Below are 21,676 nucleotides of genomic sequence, written 5' to 3'. Positions count from 1 at the left end.
GGATGTGCTGCACCATTGAGCAACGGTTAACAGCCGACACTCTGCCCACAGTGAGCACCCTAAAATAGCCTTAAAAAGAATGAGACGATATAGTTAGAGTGATTGACAGAGATACGAGGGTTGAAGGTGGGGACAAACATATATAACTACTGTACAGTGTTGCTGCACAGGATAATGTACACAGGACGTGTTGTAACACCTTATTAAGTTTGCGTGACGCCTGTGTTACACAGTATTGTGGAACTGTTCAGTTCACTGTTTCACAAACCAGAGAGCCAACGTAGTAAAGTATAATGTTTCATCGATTTCTTCTTGAGTGTCTGTCGACACCAGAAGTTACCATTAAAGCTTCAGATGGACATTTCTCTTCCAAAGTAGCAGCACTGCTGATTTATATTTCTGATGTTACACTTTGTTACATTTGGCCAGTTATCTACGGTGGTTATTATGAAAGCGGCAGTAAAATACTCAGAAATGCGAGGTGGATTGCTGCTACAGCTGCATCAGCCAGAAGTTCTTAACCGTGTTTAAGGGTGGATTTTGTCTTTTACTGTGAAGGGCCGCTACACCTCCAGAAAGGTTCAAAAGTAAAATCTAGCTTCCCTGATCCACCCACATCTTATATCTACTCTGTGCACCAATCTGCCCTGCACACACCTACACTGCACCTACATATAAAACACATTGACACCTACAGCAGCATTAGTGTAACAAACTGCAGAAAACACATTTGGACATTTGGGGCGAGAGAAAAAAAAAATAATGGCAAGCGAGCGAAGTCAAGTGAAGTGAGACAGGGAGCAGAGGGCTTGTTAAATGAGGCATATCTCCAGAACTGGGTGAGACAACGAGGGAACAAAACAGAAACCTAATTATTACCACCATCTCTCACACACTCCTAGAGGACCTGCATGCGGAAAGGGGTGCACACACACTCCTGCATACACACATACACTGCTGATCAAAAGTTAGGAATCAGCTGCTGATGTTTTTCGTCTTTCCCTCAATAATGACTATTTTAACAGAGACAAAACAAGTATAATTTAGACACAAAATGTATTATATAAGCTGTATAGGTTTTGGAGTAAAACTTACATTTAGTCGACGGCCCCACAGTGTTACATGTTTTTACAATTTGCTTACATATGCTCAGAGTGACTTTGTCTCCTTCTGCCCTTTCAATTGTCAGTCTGGTTCAACCCGTTGTACGGCATGTTTGCAAAAAACATGACTTTTTTTCTGCAAACCCTTCATTCACAATAACATCTATTTGTAAAGAAGACAATTCAGAAATATAGAGCAGTCCTCTCTGCCGTCTGACTGTGACAGTGTGCACATTCACACACACACACACCTGGATGAGGATATGTACAAAAATGACAGAAATGCCTTTTCCCAAGTGTACTCTAGATATCTGCACCGAGTCAAGGAACAACAGGGTTGCTGAAACCAACAGGAGGCTGGCTCCTCAGCAACAACGGACAGAGAGGAGCTGTGTGTCCGCTGGAATGAGAGGCGGAGGACAAGTTTAGTGGGCTCCGTCCGCCCTTCAGAGACAGAACTTGTTTTGTCTCCTTCAGCACCTCCTCTCCCATCTCCATTCCTCCCAAACTGACAAAAACACACATTCTCAAAACTCGTGTTTTCTGGAAACTGCACAAATAATCTCTATGTTTCTGTGTGACTCATTATTTCATGGAGCCATCTCAGTGTCTTTGCCAGAGAGTCTGTTCTCTGTTGGTCTGAGTGGAGTTCGTGTGTGGGTCCATGTACGGGTTTAAAGGACAGCTGCTTCCCCTGGCAGACATGTCACTTCCTGTTCAACGTTTTGGCTCTGGACATTGGTGAATCATAAAATAGACAGGAGTCACTGGGTTTGATCATTTTAAAGCTTTCCACATCTACTTAAAAGCACAATATTGCTCCAGGCATTCAAATTCTATCCATATTTTTTGTTGTATTATACATTTTTTGTAGCTTTGCTGGGATTGAAGACTTGTCTGACTTAGTGTATACCAGGCAATTGCGTCAAAAACGTTACTGATTTGGATGACAAATGTTTTTACAGAACATCTGTCTGTGCTGTAAAATTAAATTTGAGAGAATTTCAGGATACTGTGTGTGTGCGTGTGTGCGTGCGTGCGTGCGTGCGTGCGTGCGTGCGTGCGTGCTTACATTAGCCAATACCAATACTAAAGAATACAAAGAAGCCGACCACTTTCCAGACCAGACGTCAGTCTGGCACTTTGCTCTTAAACCTCATTTGAACCTATTTCATGTAGCCTGGGGAAAGGAGAACAAAAAAAACATCCTGCCAAGCGAAATAAAATAGGTTTTAGTGTTGCAGTTGAATTTCCTGGGAATTTGTGTCAACAGAACAAGATGTCAACGGCCAAAATGTTAAACTTGAGGCCTCAAAACTGTAGTCCATGAACCACGGTGACTACGTCCACTTCTATTTTGCAGTCTATGATAATAAATGTATCATTAAAAAATACATTACTTACTAGTTATTTATTCTTCAACTTCATGTACACAAGACATTTTGCCTACAACTTGGATGTATTCACCGTTCTGCCCATCAACAGCCAATTCAGCCCCGATGTCTACACACTATTTGTGGACAGAATGCATGCACAGATGCACAGTCAGCGCATACACACCCTGACAAAAGGATGTCAATTGTGTTTGTGGAAGGATCCATCTGAAAGGGATGCAACGTTTCCTCCTCACTGCTATCCACTGCACCTCTTCCCTGCTAAACACTTCACCGATGGAACACAATTCTGCCTGGCAAGCCGTCTGCAGCAGCTAATGTAATCTATGTTACAATCTGGCCTGAGTGGGCTGGAAGTGCTGGTACAGCAGTTCCAAACACACGCCTACACACACACACACACACACACACACAAGCTCAAGAACACATGCAAATGATAACATGCCTGTTCACATCAGGAATTGGTTACTATGTAGTATACAGGGCCAATAGTCTGCACTACTGCAGGTGATAATCGTAGTTTCTCATCCCTGATGTACACACATACACATTCATGTGTTTGTTGGAGAGCAGAGCAGATAACACTAAAGAGTTAAAAGTGGAAGGAAGGGAGGCAGGAGCAGAAAATATAGTCGCTTTTGACAGGAATCTAGTTAACGTCCTTCAGTATAAACTTAATCCTGTTCTTTCAAGTGTTTTGTTGTACTTGAGAGTATGTTTTTGTTCTACTTGGATTTCCCAGACATGTTTAATGAAGCAGATGACTGGCCTGTGAGAGATGAATGCATGTAACGAGGTACAACCAGATGGAGGAGGGAAAATACATGGTCTCAGCCCAAAATCTTGAATAAATATTTGTGCATTATTTGACCAACTAACTGTCTTGTCTTGGACTGTGTTTAAAATATTGTCACTGCTTAGGTATTTCAACACTTGGCCCTAAAGAAAAACATTTTAGAGGCTACATATCTGTCATAGTTACGATATACAGTATTTACAGCGATGAGAAAAGAAACGCATGCTCTGGAAATGTAAACTAGTTTATGTGAGTGTGTTTGTGCCATAAAGCAGACTAAAGCAAACTTTCTGAAGGTGAGAGTCAGACATTTGGCAAGATCATGCATGGTATTTCTCATCACTAATCATAATCTGGGCTTTACGTACACATAAAGTGTCCATCTATTCCTCCTTTTGAGTATACATGCAAGTGTAATAAGAATGAATGCAACATTAGAATTGGCTTAGCTGTGTGCAAACATGCTAATTATGAATATAAAGAGCAAACTTTAGTGCTTTCATGGTTGAATAATGAGACAAACATGCACGAGTGTTTGTGTGTGTTTCCTAATGCTTGTGTTGTGTTGGGCATGTGTGTAGTTGCAGCACCACAGCCCTGCCCACATTCACTCTGGTCCTTCTGGTGATAATTTGATAAGTGAATAAGCCAGTGAAGTCCAGTGCCAGGGTGTCGTGATCCACTGACCTCCGTTAGCCAGCTAATTGAATGATTATGCGTCAGCTCCTTGTTCACTTGGTCACTATTGTTCCAGCAGATGTGCTAATGCGCCGTTACAGCCGGGGGGATTTGCTGTACAGCATGCCTCGGAAAACACAAGGCAAAGGGGGCCCCTGTCCCAAAATACACTGTTGTAGCACACGGTTTCCCTAATGAACTCAAAACCATGAAGACAGTTTAGCCAATGTGCATATTCCATTTTTTTAAATTTATTTTATATAAAGCATTATGCTGTTGTTTTCTGCAGAGACAGAGAGCTGTATAACCTTCTACCATCATTGCTTCATACCAGTGTAAACTAGAACAACCAGTCACTATTCATGACAGAGTTGCTCCAGCGATGGCAGCATCCTGCAGCAGCAATGTTGGAGGAACACACAGCTCCTGGAAGCCCTCACTGCATGTTCAAAACGGACAACTCTGCGCTCACAGCGTGTATCATGCAGACACTGTTCATTTTTGTGCTACTTTTAGCCGAGGACTCGGAACGTCACAACAGATACATTTGACAGATTATGCATGAAATTATCTCAATCTCTCTTAACCTCCGCTGCATGGTCTGCCATTATTTTGTCTCAGAGGATTAGTCAACACCCTCTGCCGAGTCACCAATTCTGAATTGTCAAATAATTTGTGATTTACAAAGTGAAATACTTAAGCCTACATCTTGTCGAATGCATTGTATTTGGAAAACGGTCAAGGCCTGCTGAAGATGAATACAGATACGGATAAAGGGTGAATAAAAGTGTGGGAGGAGCAGATAGTGTACATGAAACTTTATCCAAAACATTAACGTATAGATTGGACATAATGACGTTTTCTTTGACTGGTCCGTCAACATAAACAAACAAATGTGAGATTTCTAAAGGATCTGAAACATCTCCGAAACAGTACATCACCATTTATTACATCGCATTAAGTAAATGCTATAAATAGGATCTCATTACATCCTTTTCTCAGCTCGGTAGGCAAAGACAGGTGTGTCTTTGAAACCAGAGGCATTAGCAATTAAAGTGGCTGGCATGTCTCATGTGCAATAGCCTCCTAATGAATAATGGTAAGACAGATGATTGCAAAGCCACGACCACGCTCACAAGCAGAGCGCTCAGATCCTGATGAGACTTACAGGAATGTATCAAGCGTTCAATTTGCTTTGCAGAGACAATTCAGTTACATCAGAAACTCCAGCAAGTCGTGACTGTTTAAAAAGGGTAACAACATGAGGCCCACGCAGCAGACCACACACCACGGCAGGACTACATATTTGGATTGGGAGTGCCTTCCAAGTGTGTCGTGACTGTGAATTTGTTTGTTTTTTCTTACAGGATAATGTTTAGCAGGAGAGGCTCTATCGATCTGAGCACCAAAAGGGAAAAGCCTTTGCAGCATGCCGAGAGCTGCTCGTCACAAGGCCAGCCACGCATGTTAGCAGTTGAATTCACTTTTCCGATAGCAGGGATAGCCACACATACAAACACAAACACATCTTCTTAAGCCCGTTCATTTCAAGGTGAGTGCTACCAGAGAGGGGCGGTTATGAGGCCTACCTGTGACCTGCAGCTTATCCTCAGTGACCTCACACTTGAGGAAAAGACGGCCCCTCCGTTCGGTGTAATCGGTTCCACACAGGCTGGGCACGTTCATAACACACTGATTGTGGACATTCATGTCGCAGGCTGGAGGGACAGAGAGAGGACATGAAAGACATTAGCCAGGAGGGTTTTCATACAGCTAAAGATTAGCTTCATGCGCTTGATGCAAACCAAACTGAAAGCTGAAATTCTGACGCTGTTGTAAAGAACATGCCCTGACTGTGACTGTTTCTATAAAGTTTTCATGCATCTATCATATCTTTTAAAATACAGCTATGATCTTCTGACGATGTTAACAAAATATCTGTGTTCACCAAAACATCATATAATAAAAGCAGTGCATGCAGCCTCTCATGGCTAATGAGAGGCTGCATGTTCAAATGCAGTAAGCTGCTTTAAAAATGTCTATCTTTGTCTACAGTACATTTCAATTTCGTTCCATGTATCACACATATTGGGCACAATATCAAAGGGTGTTTTTTCCAAAAGCTGTGTGAAGGAGGAGATAACAAGTTTATGGCCCAGATTTAGCCATGTGATGTCATGCATACATGGCACGTGTGTCAGCCAGCTGAACCACGCTGTCGTGGATTGGGAACAGTAACCGCTACGTCATCAGGCCACCAAGTCATCAGCAGGTAAGGTGATTAATAAAGAAAATGTCTCTGCTGCTACCTTATTCTTTATGAGAACTACCTATTTTTTTCTGCCTGAGTCACATGGCTCACCAGTGCTTAAAAATAATACAGTGCAATCTTACAGTGGTGTGATTGATCTGGCGAAATAATTTGCCGCTCCGCGTCTCTATTTATGCACACCCTGGAGCAATCATTAGGCATATCTGCTGGTCCGTAGCAGGTTGAAGATAATGTATTTAGGGGCTCATTAAGGCATTCAGACTAATCCACTAACACAAGATGAAAGTGAAGACGAGGGAGGAAGGGATATTAATAAAGACGGCCTATTCAGGGTGCGGGGAACATAGCTGCAGACTGAAATTAAGATGAGTGAAAGACAAGGAGGAGGGGAAATATACAGGTGTGTGATATTCATATAGATGGAGCAATTTCACGAGACTGATTCTGATACAATGTCTTCAAAACAGAACATAAGTTGTGCAGAGCCACTTACAGCAAACCATTATATTCCTATGTATGCCATACTTATGCATCATTGACCTGTGCAACAGAGCAGTGGAGGATTGATTATCCCTCCTGAGCATCGACTTTGGGGTCTCCACCACTTGATACACAGAATTGACATTATAAACTGCCACCAATTCATGTTATACAATAACAAACCTTTTAAACGTATTAAATTAAGTACTCACAGTCGCACTTCATGCCCTGGTGGATGAGGCCGTAGAGCAGAGAGCCACAGTGGTCACAGAAGGTGGGGCTCGTATAGGTGTGGATCTTGAACTTGTGCTTCGTTCTGGGATCCTGGAAAAATCAAACAGACAAAAAGAGCTATAAAAAGCCTGAAATGATGACATGAAAGAAAAACCAAAATAATGAATCAACAGTTGGTCACAGAGTACATACTCTTTATGTTACTTGAAACCTGGACACCAGCAGGTAAAAAACACAGATTCATAACAACGAATTGATTAATTGTCTGAATTTCTGTTCTGCAGAAGTTATGGACAAAAAAAAGACTGATATTAAAACAAATGTAGTTCTTTGATCTAGTACTTTGTTGTAAGTAGTGTTCTTGAGTTATTTTATAGATTTTACATTTGTAGAGCTGTCATAGTGTTTGGAAGGACAAGAAAAAAATCATTTTGTTGTTGGAGGCCATCATTTCATAAATATCTATCCATAAATATCTAGCCAACTACGGCTGCATCCTCGGACACTCACACACGTTATTGAAGGAAAATGGAAATTGCAATCAACCTCTTTCATTACAGAACACCATTGTGTGTCACGGAAATGAAAGACACTCTTGCCAACTGACTGCAATCTCCGCTTCTTTTCTCATTACAACTCGACTCAAGTGTTGTCTAATAAAAGGCTGTTAAGATTGATTGGCTAACTGTTTTGGGGTTGTCTTTCCATCTGCACTGACCACATCAGTGAGTGAGAGTGGAGTTGTTTCACCTCAACGTGCTGAGCATTAAATCCAAGAGCACCAAAAATGGATATTTAATTATTGCAATTACATGATTACATTGACTGTTGTAGGTAGGACTTCAATATTTTGCTTCTTGATTTTGATTTTGATTACTCCATAGAAACTCTCATGAACATGTGAGAATGTGGTTGTTGAGCAAATACTAGAGATGCTGCCTGTCTTATGTATTGATGTGCTTTTGGATTCAATAAATAGTTTGTGCATATATGTGTAAATAGTCATCAAAGCTATTGGAGCTTTCATTGATCATTGGTCTCCTATTATCGCAGGTCATTGCTCCAGGCTCTCCATTAAATAACATCATATTCAGTGTGAAAAGCATTAGGGTTTAATGCAGAGTGCACTGTGCATGTGTGTGTGTCCAGTAAAGGAGCTGTTGGAGGCTGACTCATGTCAGGATCAAGATAACGCACTTGTTTTTGGATTTCTGCTACGCTACAACTATTTTCCTTCATGTGGGACAAAGTCCAGTACTCCATCTTCTTTAGTTTTTGGTATTGTTCTTACATGTCATCAAAAACGAATACATGTTAACAGATTTATTTTGCCAACCCGATTTGTGACTCTTATCAAGAAGATGCCTGAATTATTAAACTGTCAGTGGGTTATTCATAAAGCAAACCACAAGCTCACACCCAACACGGCAGTAATGTATGACACAAACAGGAGAACATAACACGGAGCAGTTATCAGTCAACTGTGCTAGTTTACTATACTAGAGGACCTTGTGTTTTATGGATTCTGTACAATCATTTAGGTGCAATATCTGCAGAATCTGAGAGGGCTAGAAAGTCCATACACAAGACAGAAAACAGTGAAAGCCACTAGGACAGCCAAACTCTAAGAACAAGTGTGTTGTAATGTCAGAAAATGATAAGCATTTTGCAGCATGTAGCTTATGGGAAGTCTTCGGAGCAGACTGGGAAGTTATCTGTTATGAAGCACCTCCTGTAATCTATCACCTGTTAAAATGCCTTCCAAAAATAGGTAACTAGTTATTGACGAGGACGGGCAATATTTTATTTTACAGAGAAATAGACCATTAGTTAGATAACCCAATGGCTTTCTGCCATAAATATTTAGTAGTAGCAGTAATAATAGCAGTAGTAGTAGTAGTAGTAGTATAAACAGCAACAAAGTATTTGTAGAGAGTAGTTGGTGGTGGATGAATGAGTCAAACTCAAGACTGAGTTTCATACATATGTATAGATATGCCTCATCTTTTAGAGTACATGTTCTTATTACATCATTACCAAAATGAACACAATTGATGAACACAGTACACTGACACTGTTATGTGGACTGGACTTAAGACAGGACAAATAGAACAACCCATCTCTTGTGTTTCGTTTGCATTTGTTATTCCCAGGAATTTGGATGGAAAGCTTCCTTCCCCATTTTCAAGTAAATGCAGAGCCCATTGTTTGATCAGGTGCTCATCACCACTGGCCACCGAGCCAGCATCTATTTGAAATTTGGATACTTTGGATACTCAAATAAGTACAATTTCTATACAGTCAAAACAAAAGATGGGGAAGATAAAACATAGTTATAACAGGTCAAGTATTCAACTCAGCTGACAAAAAGTGTAATTAATGAATGAACTACATTAATTAACCCTTGTTACCGTTAACCCACTAAGGGGTGTTTCAGTGGAGTGAGCAGAACCAATAGTCTGGCTTTAACTCAAGATAATAACTTCCGCAATCCTACCGATCAGCACTCCTAAATAGTATATTGAAGTATAAATATTCGTGAGCTGAGTCTATTAAATGTGTCCCTTTGTCTGTCTCTGCAGGACATTTACAATACAATAACATATGGTTTCAAAGTAAACAAATGGCACTGGGAGCAAACTCTACCTTAAGTAAATATCTGTGGGTGTTAATTGAAGCAGGAAGCTCTTTCATATGATCTGTTGAACAAGCAGAACCAGTTTTCACTGTTCTATTGTGCTGCACACTGAGCGGTGAATGAAAAAGAGTGAATGTTAGCATATGCAAACATACAGCATGATGCATATGTATGCATGGAGTAATGACCCATATGTATGCATGGAGTAATGACCCATAAGGCAAATGTGACTGTTATTGTATTTAGGTGTCACTTGAAGGTAAGTGTTATAGTACAGACTGAATACAACGCCTCTGCAGCGCTTACATACAACAGTGTAGGGTCCCTGTCACATGCATGCGTACATTCATTCATCTCGTGCACTCAACCTGCAGCATATGAAGCACTCTCCTGTAAAAACTGGAGGACTGCCACTTTTACAAGTGCTTTCCTGCTCATTCTCAAATTGTGCTGTCCAGTAAATCTCTCTCAGAGTTGGAATCTGTTTAAGTCGATTTGCGTTGAGAAAATTATCCAGGCTAGTCTGTTTGTTTGTTTTCTTTCATTGCATCTATTTGTAAGAACAGCTGTCTTTATATTCTCTAAAAACAGGAGAGTTTCATTCTCCAAAAAAAAGAGCTTGACCCAGGAGAAATAAATCATCAGTAAAGGGAGCAGCACGGCATATATGTCGGTGAGAGCTGACAGTATCCCGCGGTGAGGCGTCACAGTGATCAATGTTGCAGTTTGCCATTTCAGTCAGGTTGACACCGGCCTGTGGTCTAATGCAGCGGAGCCTCATTCTGGCTCCTCAGATCTCGCTTGCAATCTGACATTTCCCTGCCTGTTAGTCTGCAGAGGCTTCACACCTTCATAGGACAAAGAAAAACGCTTCCTTTGTCCGTCTATCAGGCGCCTTTCCGTGATAGGTATAGTAAATCCTGATGTGAAAAAGAGTTGATTTCATTCCAGCTGCCGTAGACATACTTGAATACGTAATTTGAATGCCTTATATTAAACTCCGATTAACATATAAGTCAAGTCAAGGGACAGTTTTCAATCAGACAGGAAGGTATTGAAACATCCTCTTAATAGACCCTTTTACAGCAGACAATGGTTACGTCACGATGTTAGCTGGAGGCGAACACTAATCACCTCAGAGTAGTGGGTTTAAGCTACACATCTAAAAGGTCATCCGGCTGTGTTGTTGTTGGGTGCCAACATCGATATCACATACATTTGAGATGACAAACTGTGATTCTAGGGAGCTACAATATCAGTGAAGCGTTTTAGAGATCGGGAGAAAATGTTGCTCATAGTTTAGTTTAGCCTCCTGCTAACCTTCTGAGCCGTCACGGCACTATTGGATTGGTGGAGAGAAATGTCTGCTTTCCCCACGGTGAAGCAATCTGCCAGTGGCGTAGTGGTAGTGCTAATACGGTCCTGTTGGTTAATAGTAACTTCCTTAAGTGACACTCGCGACCCCGAAGAGTGAGTGACTGTACATATCGAGAGAAAACTTGTAGTTTCTTCGGCCATTATAAAAAAAGACACCAACAAAACTTCCTAGCCAGCGTTAAGTACTGTGTTCAGAATTATTCGCCTTCAAAATAACAGAAAGTCGGTATATCACACAGCTTGTAGTGGTGCAGTCGAAAACAAACCAGGAAGTTACTTTTTGAAATGCAGAAAAGCTCAGCCTTGATGGAGTTATCGCTGAATATAACATTTATTGGCAATATATAAACATTTACGAAACGGTTTCGGACACACTATAAAGTAGATGTAGTTGTCACCAACTGTAACTCCTCCTGTGGGCCCCCATACTGCTTAAAATGTCATTCTAGCTATGATAATTAATGGTAAAATAAGTGAATTCATGTATTTGTGTAGTACTGGTAGTGACCTTTAAAATCCATTGCGATGAGAATCTGCACATTCATTTTGTTCTTATAGTGTGTCTAACACAGTCTAAGTGTCTGAGGACATTTTCTGCTCTTGAGAATGTGATTCCTAAGAATCTCACAGCAACATGTCTCTGACTGCCAAGCTCTTCTGACATGAGCACTTAGATACTGATGGTCGGCTTATCTGAGATGTCTATCATCTTAAGTGACTTTAAACTCCCCCATCGCACGTGACAGTGTGAACACACAGTAGATGCATAAGTAACACCCAACAGCTTGAGGCAATCTGCAGGTATATGGAGAATCGTGATCGACTTGAATTAATTAAATTGGGAGTGAAAATGAAAACACGTATGCAGGATCTAGCTTTGACAGCAAGCCTGAGATAATCTCAGCATTCTCAATCATACTGTAATTTGTGGCCGCTACGATAGCCAACATATTTCACCTTTTTGTCAAATTGTCATTTTCATGGAGACATAGGCACACAAATTACACAATCACATACATTGCACGATGTCCAATTAGCAGCCCCGACGCGCAGGCCAGCAGTCAGTCAGTGTGTCAGTCAAGGACAGACGTGAAAACAAGACAGGTAGACAGACAGACAGTAAAGAGAGGCTGTGCCAGCAGCACTTACTCATGTCCACCCACACACAGCTGATCCTGAAGGATTATCCTCTTGAACCCCCCCCCCGCTTTGTTTTCTCCATCTACATGAATGAACAATGGCGACTAAGAGCCACATGGATCATGTATTTTTATCAAATCAGCTTTTGATGGCTGAAACATGACTTAAATGTTCCCAGATAATGGAAAATACTCTCAACAAAAAAGACACAATGAGGAAATGATAACAGGCCAACCAAGGTGAAGGTGGTAAATCAGCAAAAAAACAATCCAGTCCCTTGGGCCTTGAGAGCTGCTTGACACGCGTTGGCCTCCCGAATGACAGCATGTCTGTAAGGTTGTGGTTCCACTTGTCTTTTCAATGCGACTTCTGTCATCCAATTATGCCAGGACGCATTAGTTGACAAGTCTGTACGCTCCAAGATCGGATCTCGCTCGCATTGGGACACGATCAACCAGACCACATGCTATGTGGCCGGGCCCGCATTGAGTTCTGATCTCTGTGAGGTGAGGACAGCATGTGGGCACAATTCGGACAATTTATCAAACGTAGGTCTAAATCATCTTCCCCTCCCACACAGGAGTTCCTCTCCCCAGGAGAGCAAAGGGAAGAGAGGAGGAAACCAGGGACTGTGGCACAGCTGGGTCCCGCTGTCTGAGTCTACTGCTACATTGGAAAATGTGTTGATCACAGAATAAGAGCTTTGTAAGTGGCTATTCTTCAATAAAACAAGTCTACCAATACTGCACAGAGGAATAGTAAGCAGCAAAACTAAAAGGGGACTTTTATTGTGAAGAATTTAAAGGATATGAAATCCACAGTTTTACAGGCGCTTCTTTGACCACAAAATATAGCCGATCACTGTCGGATCAGGGAGGTGGACACAGCTGAGTTCCAATCTTGCACATCCGATCACAGAGTTGCATTTAAAAGAGAAGACTGTAACCAAGACCTAAAACCACAAATATGAACCTCATGGTGGTGCTAGAGGAAAAGGATCAGTGTCCATTGATTAATGACCAATGTCCTTAGGATTCAACCTCTGGGGACCATGAATGTTTTTACAACATTTCATGGCAATCTGTGAAACAGTTGTTAAACTATTACAGTCTCGACCAAAGTGGTGGACATACATTCCCATGTCTATAAACACAATGATACTCAGTTCACAATTAACTTATCGAGGCTGTTAGCTAATCCCTATATAAAATAAATTATTGTATTTTTACGTCATAAATTACATAAATTAATAATCAATTACTAATCATATTAGTATAATTTTCTGCTTTTCGCCACTTGTAGCTCACCTTTCAAAATGAATTGTCAACATCTAGCCTGGCAGGTTTAAAGTGTCAGCTATGACTGATTTGCAGGGTGCCATTTAAAGAGTCACCAGGGCAAGCTGTAATGTGCAGAAGATGAAACCTGTAAATGGATGTACTCAACTACATATCACTGAGCACACTCGGTTGTACATTAACTCCTCCTTTCTGTGAGCTGTGGGACGGCAGGGTTTACCCCTGTGGCTTCCATCCCCTATTACAGCCTAATTGGGTCTTAATGGGACATTCGAGGCGGACTGGGTGGCTCTGCCTTAGCAGAACAGCAGGGGAAGCAGAGTGCTACGCCAACAGCAATGATGAAGTCAATCACCAGGCTCAACACAAGAAGGCCATAATGGCAAAACAAAGCCAGGGGGTGTTACATGTTGACTGGATGATGCAGCAAAGAGGTTGCCGTTCAGCTACCGGTAATATGAGAGCCAATGGGATTGCCCAGATGTCACATGCAAGGACAGGGTGCAATTTAACACCGTGTTGTACAATAGATTAGAGAGTACTATCTATATTTTTCTCAATGAATAGTTTGAGCTGGCATGAGTGTATCAGTATGCAAGGTATCCAGCTGCTACAAAGAAAGATGGTGACAACTGGTTCTGAGGTGAATTGACGGTGACTCGGACCTTGATGAGGATCAGACGTAGATGTTTTCCTTCAATTTGTGGCAGCAGAACACATTCCTCCAACACTGAGCATCCATACAAATAAACAACGGCGATCACCTAAACTGAGCTTAACCACTTCTTGAATTGGCACAATTTTGCCCTGAAAAATGGCTCCTTCCTTTGCAACATGTACAGTAGTAGATTATAGTAGTACATTATTCTTACTTCAGGGTCAACAAAGATAGAGCCAACATAAACCACAGCAATCACTGAAAAATACTCACATAGAAATGTAATCAGAGTTGTGTGTTATCTTTCAATAACCACGGAGCATATTTTACTTATCTAATCCCTATAGTTATTTTAGCATTTGCCCTGTACTAATCCCAGGCTGATTTGCATGTGAAGCCACAGATCAAAAACAGACACAGGGCAGAAGGCTGATCAAAAGACTGGAGGCAACCAGGAGATCGTGATGAAAACAGAAGCACAGGGGGTGAGCACAGTGATGCCGGCTAATTAGCCAGACTCTACAACCCAGTTTAATTAGCAAACAGGACGCCAACCAGCCCCTGTTAATGAACAGCTTGGCAGGGAGAAGCTGAGCAGGGACTTCCCAGCAGAAGGGGGAAGGGGAGGGGAGGGCAGAGGTGGATGAGGTGAACGGCTAGGGTCACCCTCCATAAGTTCAGTGATTAATAGCTTGCAACTTCATAACTTATCGAAAATACAAAAACATAATGGGGACGAAGATTCTACTACATTATTGATTCGATAGATTGGTGCTGCAGCTATAATTTCCCTTAAAAGTCCTGTAAACTAGACTGTGTTCTTGTACTGTGCTTCTTGCACCTGGCTAGCATGTGTCACCGTGAACAGACACCAGCAGGCTAAATTGGGAAGGTGCTCGGTTTGTATATACACGAATATGTATTGCATGTATGCAATATATAGACAGTTAGACTGGACAGTGTTAGACACACTACAAGAACAAAATGAATGTGCAGATTCTCATCACAATGGATTTTAAAGGTCACTCCCTGTACTACACAAATACATGAATTTGCTTATTTTGGAGTAAATTCAAAAAAAGAAACTCACCATTTATTTTCACAGTGAGTTAACATAGTTAACAAGTATAATTGGCGGGAAAATGGCAATACCATATGGGCTGTGAAGCTGATGTAGTGTAACACATTTAGGACAGAACAACATCAAACCTGCACACAATATGAAATGTTTTTTTGGAAAAGAGTTTGCATAACGCATTCTGGTCACTGAAGAGACGTGAACGCTTAAACTAACAAACAACATTCTGCAAACTCCCACAGAATGAAGAATATGTTCAAATATTCTACATCTGTTTGCAACTGGTTGTGGTGTGTTGAATAAGCAGCACACACTATAGATGTGTGGTACATTATGGAGTCCAGATGGAGGTTGTTTTGGAGGTGCAGACGGAGAGGAAGGCCTGTGCTCTTCTCTTAAAATAATGATCAGAGCAATTAAAGCTGGGAACATGGAGCCATTGGTGGTAAAATAAAAGTCCAAGTGTTCAACCTTTCTCAAAATTCTCCCTCCATTTGATCCGCCCAACCACCGATCATACAATCACACACAATCACCCAGGAACCCAAACAAGAACTGTATCTAATCTCAGTAAATGTCGAGGTTATGTTTGGTGCTGCAGCAAGACAAAGAAAAGACAGTCAGTAGGTTTACATGCACACAATAAACCAGGTTACTCTGAGAACTCGGGTAACGCAGCAACACATGTATCTGCACTGTAGTAACCTGGTTACTGTATAACTGTGAACATGCAGCAGATCGGTAATCACATTTCTTATCGATCCCTGCCCTTATTTTGGAAGCAATGGCTACTAATTAGTGATACAGTACGCCGCCACCTTGGTGGAAACCAACTTCTTTAGACTTCTTGAGGTTACTTTGTGTTCAATTGAGCTTTAGTTGGACTCTGCATAGAATTATTATTTGAGGATGTAACGCTCTGCGTAGTTATATTTCCTTTAAACATGGTGCTCTGCTTTCACAGAAACGGTTTCCCTATCAAAGGTGTTATCATGCACTTGCACACTCGACGTGTGAAAAGCCAATTAGAAACCCGCATGTGCATGGACCAAGGATTGGCTTTCTCTGGGCAGGAGAAACACTTAAGTGCATGAAAGACTGTGACCTCTTTGACATCTTCGAACGGATGCTACTCTCACTTCACTTGTGAACTAACAAGACAAAGAATGCAGGCTACTCTGAAGGGTTAACGAATCACAACTCCCTCACAATCAGCTTCAGGGAGTTAAATAGCAGCCATTCAGAATCAAAACAACACTGACGGTTCTATTTTGGGATTTTATTGCACGGAAGACTTTGGAATGACTCAAGTGTAGCAATCATCAAAGAGGCTGGTCGCTAATATAGTCAACCTGCCTCCCACAGAGTCAAAAGAGCTCCACCTGGTGTGACATTTGCAGCCAGAGCGAGAGAGAGAGAGACAGAGACAGACAGACGGGGAGAGAGAAATGAGACGCACCGATCGTCACTTTATCTTTGTAATTTCCTTCATTCACTTATCTCTTAGACTCACCTGTTCCCTACAGGACTGAGACAAAGGTCGTACCAGTGACACTTGATGGTGAACAATTTCCTTAATATGAAGCGTCAGACAAGACTAAAACTAAACTCCCTTCTGAATTCTCTCACCCCTCTTACCCATCATCCCTCACTGTGAGGTGACATTTGAAATGGAGGTGGCAGGAGGCTCCTCATTGTACCAGTTTTTGAGTCATCCTCTCTTGTGGTTAACCTGTGTGCTTGTGTGTATGCGTGTGTGTGTATGTGTGTGCGCGTGTACACACACACACACACACACACACACACACACACACACACACACACATGCAGGAAAACTTGGAGAGGCTCAGCAGGGTGGTTTTCACTTTCAATATAGTTAAGGGTGAGGACATTTTTGACATGAGCCGTACGTGTGCGTGCTTAATAATCTCCTAAATCAACAGCTGCAGCTACGGGTTTGGTGAATTGAAAACAGTTACTTCACAGCTTTGTTAAATGAGCTATTTTGGTTGATTTGGGAGTTCTGTTGATTTTCAGCAACAGCATCTACTAATCGTGTGAGATATTTCACTACTATATGCAGAGTTGTCATTGTCCAAACCCCTTCACATGGCACTAATGACACCCTGACAGTGTGTTGAACCAAGCAAGGCACTCTGTCTCACTGTGTCACCCAATCCCATCACCGTTATTAAATTGTCAACTTCTAATTATATCTTACATCATATTAATCACATTTCCCTTCTCCCATCAAACCCTATTGTGCTCTGAAAAACGGTGGCACTCACTCATTACAGTCTCACGTGGATGGACGCACACAGGCGCATTCATGATAAAGCAGTGTGGCATGTCAAATAGAGATGGAATGACTCCATCAGCAGCAGCTAGCCATCACTTTATCCCCCCCCCTTGACACACAGGCACATACTTTCTAGTGAATATTCTTGTCTTGGACCACAGCTACAGGACTGTGGTTACTAAGGTGCGGAGAGGCTTCGAAGACAACAAACGGAGCTATCATGGGCAAAGCACGGTTACTATTTTTAGCATACAAATCACCACCCTGATTGCTCTTGGCCTTTCACTAAGCTGCTGAGTGCTGAGAGGGAGGGCAGGTTGCCACCACAGTTCACAGGGGGTTTTCCTTGCCGTGTTGTATCTGTTAACACATCTGTCTGCTAGCTGAGCTAGAGATAATAGCTGACATGTTTAACCATTGCCAGGGCCCAAGTTGCCCTTTTGGCTGACTTTGTATCAATAAATGCCATCCATCACAGGGCTGTTCTATGGAGCTTGGGTGCTCTTGTTCCCGCAATAATACTAGACAAGCTTGACAATATGTTAAAAAAAAAAAAAAGTTGTGCAACTCTTCACTGGTTCAGGAGCGCGTGCATTTGACATTCCATGTATACCTGACAAAGCCTGCTGAAAAACTGCATTTCCGACTTTTTTGATCAGAATTCATAATGTTACGATGTCGTCGGTCACCAGCGTGAGCATTTGCAACGTTGCAAGTGAAAGCTGTTCACACAAGAATAAGCTTAACAATAACTCGAGGCTCTTACAAATAGAATTCAAGAAGTTGCGTATTTCCATTTCATTGGCATGATTTTTAGAAATGGACCAATTAGAGGAAAGCGCAGCATGAGACAGACTGAACTCAGTTTTCAGCTCTTTGAACAAACCCTCCTGTTTGCCTTTGCACAGCTGGAGATAATTGAGCTCCCAGGTAATACGTCTCCCACACACACATGGACACTGCAGAGACATGTTCATTTGCAGTTGCTGGTTCATTAGCATAGCCATGCACACAAGTGCTGTGAGTGACATCCACAAGGTCAGGAGAGGACCAGGGGGGTTTGTCACAGCCGTCACATCGGCTGGAAAGATGACGGCACTACCTACTCTTACAATTTTTTCTCCAGCGCGGTGGCAGGGAGTAAAAAAAGAAACTGAGGGGAAAAACTGAAAAAAAAAAACAAGGAGCTGACACTTAATTCGGCCATGTTACAAATGGCAAAAGCCAGAATAAATTGGCTTATCAGACATCGGCCATCTGTCAGGTGCTTAATAATTAAAAAAACTTCTCAAGATGTGTGCCAAAAAAGTTATTTAAAAGACAGTCTTGGCAGAGTCTTTTTTCACTGTAATGAGCCAGCAGACAGGGGCAGTGGCTTGGCTGTTCAACTCTGCCCTCTGTGGTTTGTTTGGATTGCAGAAAACTCTATAAAAGTTAGCTTGTGTCCATGCCTGTGTTTGGGGATTCAATTATGGACTGACATACTGTAGTGCCTGGTGTAAAAGGAGTTTGTGTTCAAAGAGCTTTGTGAGGAGACAATAGGAAGAAGGAAAGATTCTCATATTTATATTTAATATCGACCGCGATTAAGTGCTACCCGGGAGATAACCAGGGATCTAATCTGACAGATAAAAAATGTGTACAAAATACAATAGGCCAACTCACTCAGTCACGCTCAGGTCTCACTGAGGGAGAATGACTTTGTTTCAGGAAATACTGTGTAGCCAACAGTGGCACATGGTCAGAAATGGACATGAAGCACTACAAGTGAATTAGTAATCTACTGGTCAGCGTTCCTTCAAATCTTGCTGTCAACAAAGAATTCATTTGATGGAAGTAATAAATCCTAGCCGGACAATAATAGACTTGTTCAGTACATTTTGTTATAATATAACACATTTCTGCAGTAATCAGTTGGATCACAAAGCAAGCAATCATCACAGAGGGTTGATAACTGACCTTTTCTCACTGGTGTATACTAAAGCAAGAGGACTGACTTTCCTCAAACATTTGCAGCACAAAGTTGGCTCAATAACTGCCAGCAACTACCGGGCTTCAGAGCTGCTTAAGTGAACTGGCAACATATTGGAAACACTTTCCAGTTTCTGTAATAGCTTGTTTTTCCTCGCCTGTTTCAATGCAGGTAAAACTTTTCACACCTGCAATGAATAACAAACATGAGTAGAGAGAACTCTAAGTCTCTGGAGATACAGAAGGAGAGGGAGAGGAGCAGGCTGACCCATCTGTAACTCGTATCATTCTATTTCTGGGGTTCTGCCGATGGTTCAGCTTCAGGCCTCGCTGGTATATGCAAGTTTAGACTTCAGACCCTCTCGGGCTTTTGTCTCAAGCGTTTTTGAGCGCACCGACAGGCAGGACAGTTATAGCACATGGCCTTGTTTGACAGGATTTAAAAAACAAACAAAAAAACTATACAAAAACAAAGATTTTAGTTTGTTCTGAACATATTGGTTTCAGCCTATGGTAATAATAAAAAGGTATGATAATGTCAAGATTTATGGATCACCAAAGTCAAAACAGTGTAAAATCCCAGAAAGTGTCTCTTTATTAACTTTATCTAAAATCACAGACAGCCAAATAAAACCTCAAACATGCTCTGCCAGTGCGGTGGCTTTAACACTTGATGCTGATATGGACGAGTGGCGCAGATGTTGAGGTTTTGCAGCTTGCTGGCAGGCGCTGGTGAGGACAAACTCTCGTCCAGCAGCAACTGTGACACCGAGTCGATTCGGGGTCAAGAGCAGCTCCAACTCTCCCATGCGTTGGTCATTAGTAATACTTAGCATGGTTGGAGCAAGACGAGCTACCACATACTTGCTGTAAACAAACCTCGGAGGGACTGATGGAATGTGTGTGTGTGTGTGCGTGTGTGTGTGTGTGTGTGAGAGTGTGTGTGTGTGTACTTTGGGTACTAAATTGTGTGTGACTTCAGTGCACTGCAAATTTCTGCGTGTTTGTTTGTGTGTATGCATAAATTGTTCCATATGTTTTTGTCGCAGTGTGTGTTAATCTGTGATGGAGAGATTTCTATTTTCCCTAAACCTGCCTAGACCTAGGTTGGGGGATTTCTTGACACACAGTCATTTGGAATTTGTTGCTTTCAATTGTTCATTACAGGTAGAATTGCAGAGCAATAATAGCTGTAGTGAACGAGTCCCTCCAGTCAAGAAAACATCAGTGGGAGAACAATGCTGCTCTGTGCTGTGCCTGGTTATTCAAATTACAACAAAACTGTCAAACAGAGCTTTATGTGTCGAGTATCCTCCGAATAATCACCTATAGTAGTGATGTGTAAACAGATCTGCTGAGGTGCAGGATGTGGTTGCAATGCCTTTTAGCTGAGAAACTGTACGTCTGGCTGATACCTCCTGAATGCGAGTGTGAAATGGCCGCTCTAGAAATATTTCCTCTCATTCTGGTCTGAAACTGGGAAATGATCCTGCCACAGAGCCACCAGAGAGACTTTCAAAGGGACTCTCAGGCACAGATGATGGTCACTTCACACAGTTCATCCAGTTGTACGCAGCCCAAAGGTCGCAGCATTAATAGATTTGTATTCAGTCCATATCTTTGGACCTTTACATTATTCATGTATGTGCAGTACATACACCACAGGGCCAAGTTTCTACTATACCACAAGCTCCAGTCTTTAGTCTTTGGTTGTGCAATATCCCCCAGAATAGACTTAACAGAAGCATGAAGCTTCTGAAAAAGGGGAAGTTTCAGACCTTATCTTTATTATAAAAAGCCAGAGTGTCTCCATTGAGGTTTCTACTGCGTATCTCTGTCTCCAGTGTGCAAATGAAAGGTGGATGATGAAAACTGCAGTTGCTGGCAATGACAAACTTGCCCTATTGGCAGCGAAGAACGAGGCACAGCATCTTTTTGCTTGCATCTTGCCACGTAAATTAGAAGATCTGTGTGTAGTATCTGTGTGTAAGTGAGTGGAAAGTGGGGAGCGGCAAACCTACATCCTTCAAGCTTGTACAACTGTACATCTTTTAATTTCACACTTATATTTTCTTACAGTCTCCTCTTCTTCTGTTTTGTCTGGGTATTTCTATCCAGCCGGAACAAAAACTGTTTTGGTGCTTAACAAGACTTTTCACCAGCAAGTGATTCAGCAGCTCCCAGTGCACCCACCCATCCTCTATCCTCCACCCCACACACACACACACACACACACACACACACACACACACACACACAC

The 21,676-nt window shown here is 41.9% G+C and overlaps 1 protein-coding gene across 1 annotated transcript in view; it reads right to left on the bottom strand.

Annotated features, from left to right (window-relative positions):
- The window catches only part of prkcaa (protein kinase C, alpha, a), a 147,513-nt gene that overhangs the window by 64,204 nt on the left and 61,633 nt on the right, over window positions 1–21,676 (bottom strand). Inside the window, exons 4-5 of the mRNA XM_031864491.1 lie at window positions 6,936–7,047; window positions 5,561–5,689 (exon numbers count right to left, since the gene is read on the bottom strand). Coding sequence (XP_031720351.1) covers window positions 5,561–5,689; window positions 6,936–7,047 — 241 coding nt within the window. The remainder of the gene's footprint in view (window positions 1–5,560; window positions 5,690–6,935; window positions 7,048–21,676) is intronic.

Source organism: Anarrhichthys ocellatus, unplaced genomic scaffold (assembly GCF_004355925.1).
Source record: "Anarrhichthys ocellatus isolate YVR2014 unplaced genomic scaffold, GSC_Weel_1.0 scaffold31, whole genome shotgun sequence".
NCBI lineage: Eukaryota > Metazoa > Chordata > Actinopteri > Perciformes > Anarhichadidae > Anarrhichthys > Anarrhichthys ocellatus.
The sequence above is the reverse complement of the archived record's forward strand: the minus strand, read 5'-3'. Positions and strand labels throughout refer to the sequence as shown.